This window comes from Tripterygium wilfordii, chromosome 13 (assembly GCF_013401445.1).
Source record: "Tripterygium wilfordii isolate XIE 37 chromosome 13, ASM1340144v1, whole genome shotgun sequence".
NCBI lineage: Eukaryota > Viridiplantae > Streptophyta > Magnoliopsida > Celastrales > Celastraceae > Tripterygium > Tripterygium wilfordii.
This window is the reverse complement of record NC_052244.1, coordinates 9,432,918-9,440,366: the sequence shown is the minus strand read 5'-3', so window position 1 is coordinate 9,440,366 and position 7,449 is coordinate 9,432,918. Positions and strand designations below refer to the sequence as shown.

Here is a 7,449-nt window from a genome sequence, read left to right as displayed (position 1 = left end):
TGGAAGCATAAATATCTAACTTAAGACTCAAATTATGCAATGAAAATGACTGGAAAGGCCATTTGCAAACCCTAGAAACCAAGCATTCCCGTTAGAAAGATCATGATATCTTGCCAAACATGTCAAGTCTCAGTTAATTAACTCATTATGCTCCTAACTTTGAAATGAACTTTGCAACAGACATTGGGTTTATTCTTCATAAAGCAATCTATTAAAATGCTGCAGTCTAGATAATTAAAAAAAGCTAAAGCCAATGTCCATATATCAAAGCTAAACATGCATCAAAGCAAAGCAAAAGAGTGGGACCAAAAGAGAATTATATTGACAGTTATTCAAACAAGAAAAAGAAAATTCAAATATTGAAACTTTATACCCTCCCCATTACAATACAACACCAAAGGCTCAAATTACATAAAAGGAAAATTAACAAGAAAAAGAAAAAAGTAACAAAGCATAAAGAAAGAATACAAGAAAACACAGGTTCTCAAGAATATGAACCCAAGAATGAACAAACAATTGAGAGTTTGAAACTCCAATTAATTAAGCAATAAGCATAATGGCTGTGCAGTAATTATATCGACTTTCGGTCCTTTGCTAAGGTGGTGGTGCACCTGAATCGACCGAGTAAGTCTCGTTCACTACAATGTGCTCTTCCTGCGAGTTTCCGTGGCAAAGCTCCTCAATTTGGCCTCTCACCATCGTCATCGAAGGGCGGTTATCAGGGTATTGGGCAGCACAATCAATTGCAAGTTGTAGAAGTTCAACCATGGCCTCTTCAACATTCTGGTACCTGAGGAGTTCGAGATCAAACACCTCGGAACTCCACTCGTCTTTGACCACAGACTGGACCCATCTCGGAAGGTCGACCCCCTCCTCGTTCAACAGTGAATGCGTAGGAGCCTTTCCAGTTAGCAATTCCAATAAAAATATGCCAAAACTGTAGACATCCGCTTTTTGGGAAATTTTACGAGCGTCAGTCACCTCCGGGGCACGGTAACCATCAATACGGTTAGGGGTGGAAGCAGGGCTCGCAAGATGTGCAAGGCCGAAGTCAGACACGCGAGCTTCAAAGGATTTAGTGAGGAGGATATTTGAAGACTTGATGTTACCATGGGAGTTTGCAGGGCCTTGTGAGTGAATGTATTCAATGCCCTTGGCAACTCCAAGAGCAATACCGGACCTGGTATCCCAGTTCAACGGAGTCCTACCAGCACCTCTGTTTCCTGTAGAGAAGAGACAAGACCAAGAATTTTTCGATGTTGTTATCTCCAAAATCATCAGGTAATTCATGCGAAACATGGCAACATATGGACTAAATATGTCGGACATTTCAGATAAAAGCATTCATTAGCATAATAACCGTCTTCAACAAAATTCAACATCTAGCTTCACAAAACAACAACTATTGTTGAACAAGATAGCTTAAAGCATTTCATTGTAGTTTTTGTGTGCAATTAGAAGGTAAATTACTAATTATAGCAAAATAATTCCATTACGGAAAAAATCTCAATTTTTTGTGGCTATTTATGAATGCAAAAGAACAGAACAAAAAAAGTAATGCAATCAAAATGAAGGTAAAGCAAGAAATGCTCACCATGTAGAAGTGCAGATAAGCTTCCCATAGCCATGAAATCATAAACAATAAGCTTCTCATCTCGGCTGTAATAATAAGCCCTCAACAGAACCAAATTCTCATGATCCATTTTCCCAACAGCCTCGATCTTCTCCCTATATTCCTTCTCCGACACCGTCACATCCTTCAATCTCTTCACAGCCACAACGACTCCCATATCTAGTGTGGCCTTATACGTAGTCCCGAAAGTCCCCTTCCCTAAAACCTCCGCAGAGGCCCTCAACAAGTCCTCCAAATCATACACCCTCGGTGTGTTCCCAAAAAACATCAAACTCTTACTTCCACTACTCTTAGCGTCTGCTCTCACAGCACCAGCAAACCCTCTACTCACATTCTCATTACCACTCTCAGTTACATCCTTTTCGTGTGGCATCTCGATCCCATTCTGCTTTCCGGGCTCCACATCCATAGACCTCGATTTGTCACTTCTCTTTCTTCGACACAAGAATATCAATATCATTAGAATTAACAAAAACCCAATCACAGATCCAATCGCAATCCCTGCAATTGCTCCACCAGACAATTTGTTTCCATTCTCATCAGTCCCATTGCAGGAAACCAGAGGCTTACCACAAAGAGAATTCCCAATAAAAGCCGTGTTGGGCAGGCTCGATAAACTATTGGGGATCGACCCAGTTAAGTTGTTAGACGAAACATTAAATTGGTCAAGTTTCAAATTCACATCCGGGATCGACCCGGTTAAGTGATTCTCCTCCAGGTACAGAGTAGCCAACCTGGTCAAATTGTTAAAGCTCGGCGAGATGACGCCGGAGAAGTTGTTCTTTGCCAAATTGAGGCGAACAAGGTTTTGCATGGAGAGCAGAAAGTCGGGAATCTCACCTGAAAAGAGGTTCCCTTGCAAGTAGAGGTTCCTAAGAGAAGCAAGTAGAGCTATGTCTGAAGGAATAGAACCCGTGAGAGCGTTGAAGCGGAGAGAGAGTGTGTGTAGCTCCGTGAGGTTGCCAATAGCAATGGGAAGCTGACCGGAGAGACCCATTCCGGGTAACCTCAGCTCGACGACTCGGTCCTGTTGGCAGGTGACACCAGGCCATCGGCAGGGGCTGTCGGAGATGTTCCAGAGGAGTGAACGGCCGCCGACGGATCGGCGGAGAGCAAGCAGAGCAGCCCTGTCTGAGGCTAGATCTGATTCCACTGTTGATAGAGAGTTAAGACTGCAAAATGCGATGAATACAATGAACAGAATAATTGGTGGCTTTGGTTTCATTTTGGGTTTATTTGGAGTCAGAAGGTCCCGACAACTTCTGCTTCTCCCGGAGGTATTGAAATTGTGACGGCAATGAGTGGAGTTTGAAAGAATGAGAAGGAGACGGAGACACAGAAACAGGGAGAGAGATGTCTAGAGAGACCAGGATTGGATTGTGGTCAGAAAAACTTCAGTTTGTGTTCAATCCAGCAAACTTCAAAGTGTAAAAACAAAGTGCAGCAGCATGTAAAGTAAAGAGCAACCACAATGCTTATTGTGTTAATTTTGGCTAATTAGGTCAACAAAGCTTGAGAAATGTGTAAAGTGGAGTATGAGTTGGAAAAGAAAATGTGATATGTCACAATGACGTAATTTTATTGGTGCATAAAGTATATTTTTTGTAATATTTTTAGTAGTGAGAAACAAAAATGTTAGGGATCCCAGTAAATAAGATCTTAGTCATCTCAGTAATTCATTTTATCATTTAACTGATGTAAATGTAAGTACTCACCCATAAAATTTAATGATTAAATCAGAGAGTGACATATCAATCATTAGGATGACTAGGATCTTATTTACTGGAATCTCTATCACTTATGAGATAAAGAATGAGATTGGTAGGGAGAATGTGTAAAGTGATCCCCAAATAAGTTAAAAGTAAGTCAACATATAGGCCAACCAAGTTTCATGCCATATTATTTGGCCCCTGCAAAAATGACCTAGTAAAATGTCATTATTGTATCCATTTATTCATTCACGCCCTAGCAAAATCCATTTTTCTCCCATCCATGACCCCAGCAAATTGTCATTACCGTAATTGCTCATGTGCTCTCGCTCTTAATCACTTAAGAGCATTCACATTGATTACAATAAAATAAATATGGATCGACATGTAAAATACAGTCAAGTGGAGATTTTACAAAAAAAACTATTGTGCGTTGGTATCTATTGTAAGAGTATCTGCACAAATTTCTCTTAACAAATTCATTAAAATACAAAAAAATTGTCACTATTCTCTATTTTATAGATTTTTTATCAAACCATCACTGCATCATATTACCTATCATATTCTCTATTTCATTAAAATAATATTTCTTTCTTCTTTCTTTATTATTCTATTAATATTAAATTAATGCTATTTAAAATAATAGATTAATTCTATTTAAATTAATAAATTAATGCTATTTAAAATAATAAAATAATTTTATTTTAATTAATAGAAAGGAATTTGATTGCTTAAATTAGTTGGGTTGTTGTTATTGTGGTGGTGATGATATGAGGAAATAATGTGTAGGTTTTGGGTTTGTCGAGAAGAAGCTATGAGGAGGATGTTGTGGAGACCAAGCATGCTGATTTGGTGATCAGGTGGGAAAATACGGTGAATGGGTGTGGGTAATGGCGGCAGCTGGTGATTGAGGCGGCCATGCTCTGGTGGTGGGTGGTGATTGTAGGTGGAGAGAGATCGGTCTTATCTGGATTGAGCATCAGTAGAGACCTGCAAATTGTAGCGATTGTAAATCGATTATAGGTCGGTTTTAAGTTGGACAATATCATGCGTTTATGAAATATTTACATGCGGACCCTAATTCGGATTGGATTTCGGACGTACTTAATTGACCAAACCCAGAATAATTTAAATTCGGACAAGTGAATCTGACAATAACCTATTCCAAGTTAGGGTCTGGAAAAGTAAATCTGATAAGGTTTCTGTGTTTGAACCTAGACTTGGTTTTAAACAGGAAAATTTTTTTGTGTTTGGACTCAGATTTCGAACATATAACTTATGTATAAATTTGGTTTAATCCGGATATAATAAATTAGATAATCCAGATCTGACAGAGTTTGTCACCCCAAAGTATGTCAGACAGAGAAGAGAGAAATTATTAATTTAGTTGTAGAGAATGTTACAGTTATTATCTAAATGTAAGTAACCACAGTAACATGTCTTTAAAATAGGGAAGTTTTAGGTAATCTGATGCACATCAAAGACTTTTTTGAGGGAAAATGATATTCATACATAGAGATTTTATACATAAGTGTACATAGTCTATGTGACATGCCAACTCAGCATGCCACATAGATTATTTTGAAAAAAGCAATTTGAATAACTTTCAAGTTCCCACTTCTCTCTCCTTACCCTCCCCAATTAATAAAATCAGATCTAGGGCTTTTAGATTCCATTTCAAACTCTCTCCTCTACTGGTGGCTGCCACAGTCTTATTATTTCTGCTCCCATCCACTTCCACCACCACATTCGGCATCACCGATGATGACTGCAACAACCTCTTGTCCCCTACCAACAACTACTCCGGCCACACAATTCTGTCCACATCCTTTTCTTCCTCCTCCTTTAACTTCTTATTTTTCGTCTTTAGCATCTCATGAGCAATATCGATGTCGGTCATGTTCTTGTTCATCGCGCGTATGCAATTGCACATCTCCTCCAAGTGAACTTGTCCATCCAACAGGTTGTGATGTTCAATGACTTCTCCATCCCATCCTTTTGGGACATGAGGTTGCTTATTTAGGTTTCTCTGAATATGTTCACTTTTTATTTTTCTTTTATACCCATTGCTCATTAGAGTTCGGATCTTTGCATTTTTCAATCCTGGCAATTTTTTTAAGTCAGTATGGGAACTTTGTTTGTCTTTAGTGAGTGGAATTTCTCCATGTGAACTTTGTTTGTCTTTGGTGAGTGAAACAATGTAATAAGAGGCTTAAACAACGTAATAATAGGATGAAACAATGCTCTTTTCCTTTACATGCCGACTTTGTCATGCCATATTCAAGTCATTAATGACGTTTTAGTCGTTGTCATGTGTTTCAATGGTGGTGAGTAGAAAATAGGACAAAAGTTTTGTGAACCCACAATTATCAAATAATAAAGTTAAAACAATATAATAAGAGGTTGAAACAATGTAATAAGAGGTTATAACAATGTAATAAATGTATGTGTTGATAAAAATAATAATAAGAGGCTAAACCAATGTAATCAAGGTCTGGGTTGATTGAAAACAATGTAATAAGATGCTGAAATAATGTAATAAGAGGCTAACACAACGTAACAATGCGCTTAAACAATGTTATAAGATGCCGAAACAATGTAATAAGAGGCTTAAACAATGTAATAGTGTGTTATGGGTGAAATGAGGAAGTTTTATTAATTTTAATTTTGTTTAAAGAGGGAGAGAAAATTCCGACTTGTCTCACTAACATGAGCTCGATTCCGATGAGTTAAGCTTCCCACGGACAATTTGGACGTTCCTATAAAAACAATGTGATATAAGTATGGTTCAATGAGAAAATAATGTAATAAAAGACTTAAACAATGTAATAAAATGTTTGAAAAATGTAATAAGAAACTAAAACAATGTAATAAATGTTCGTGATTTAATTGTTCCAGATCTTATTACATTATTCACGAGAAAAGTGTAATTAAGAACGATCAAGCGAAACATATCGACAATGGATCTTGTTGAAAAGAGTTTTACATTCTGATTACGAATATGTAATTTTTATGGAAATCGAACATGTATTTTGAGAGATAAAACGTTTTGAAGTTCGGTTAAATAAAGAAAAAGTAAAACAAGTGAGAGGAAAATACATATCCCTTTTTAATTTTCATTTTTTTTGAAATTTGAATTTGCTTTGTCATCAATACATGTGGCATGCCACATGTGCTATGTATCATTATGTACATAGATTCTATGTACAGTTAGCGAGACCTTTTTTGAGTAGTTATCTAGCATATTTGTTCACTATTTTAGAAAAAGAATCCTGTTTAGCTAATTTGACGTGGATATTTTGATTTTGAAAAATTCTGACCATCCACGTGAATGCAAGAAGTCTGGCACCTCGCCTAGAAAATCCCGACTTTCAGCGATAACAAATGCAATAGCGAATGTAAAAGGGGACGAAAATGACTCTACTTGATCAACGAATTATGAATGACAAATGTAAATAGCATGCATTTATTTTCATTTAATGGTACACATATTGGTTACTTTTAATTCATTATTTAATAATATTTTTTATTAATAATAACTTCTAAAAATAAAATATAAAATATAATGTAATTTGTAAACAATTATATTTTTACTTAAAATCAATTATCATAGAGTTGAGATTTACTTTTACTTCGACTTCCAGTGTATGTAATCGATACTTCCTAACATTTCAAGAAAGTCTTCGCCGATAACAAATGTGATAGCGATTTTTTTAGTTCATTATTAATAAATACTTTCAGTTTATTATTAAATTAAATTAGGATTCTAAAATATTTCCATATATTAAACTTATTGTTGAATCAATTATTTTGTAACTATAATAATACTCAAAAGACACACTTGCCAGTTTTTTACATACCGAAGAAACACATTTGTTAAAATAATAGAGACTCTTTTAAAACATTCGTAGAAGAGTGTTCTAAAGGTCTATGCATCCACACTATAGAGAAGATAAATATATGTGAATGTCTGTAGTGACAAGATATTTATGGTCGGGGGAGGATTGACTTGGCTCTACCACTGGGCCACCCAATAATGGCTAGACAAGATATTGTACATATCTTGCAAGTGTGGATCTTCTCTCAACCATTAAGGTGGTCGAGTTA

At 36.5% G+C, this 7,449-nt stretch overlaps 1 protein-coding gene across 1 annotated transcript; it reads right to left on the bottom strand.

Moving 5' to 3' along the window:
- Positions 1-300: 300 nt before the first annotated feature.
- Positions 301-3,110, bottom strand: LOC120013691 (probable inactive receptor kinase At1g48480). The gene is made up of 2 exons (XM_038865580.1): positions 1,595-3,110; positions 301-1,223 (listed from the first exon to the last, which is right to left on the bottom strand). Exons 1-2 carry the CDS (start codon positions 2,856-2,858, stop codon positions 595-597), a joined length of 1,893 nt encoding a protein of 630 aa, XP_038721508.1. The 5' UTR covers positions 2,859-3,110; the 3' UTR covers positions 301-594.
- Positions 3,111-7,449: the final 4,339 nt, after the last annotated feature.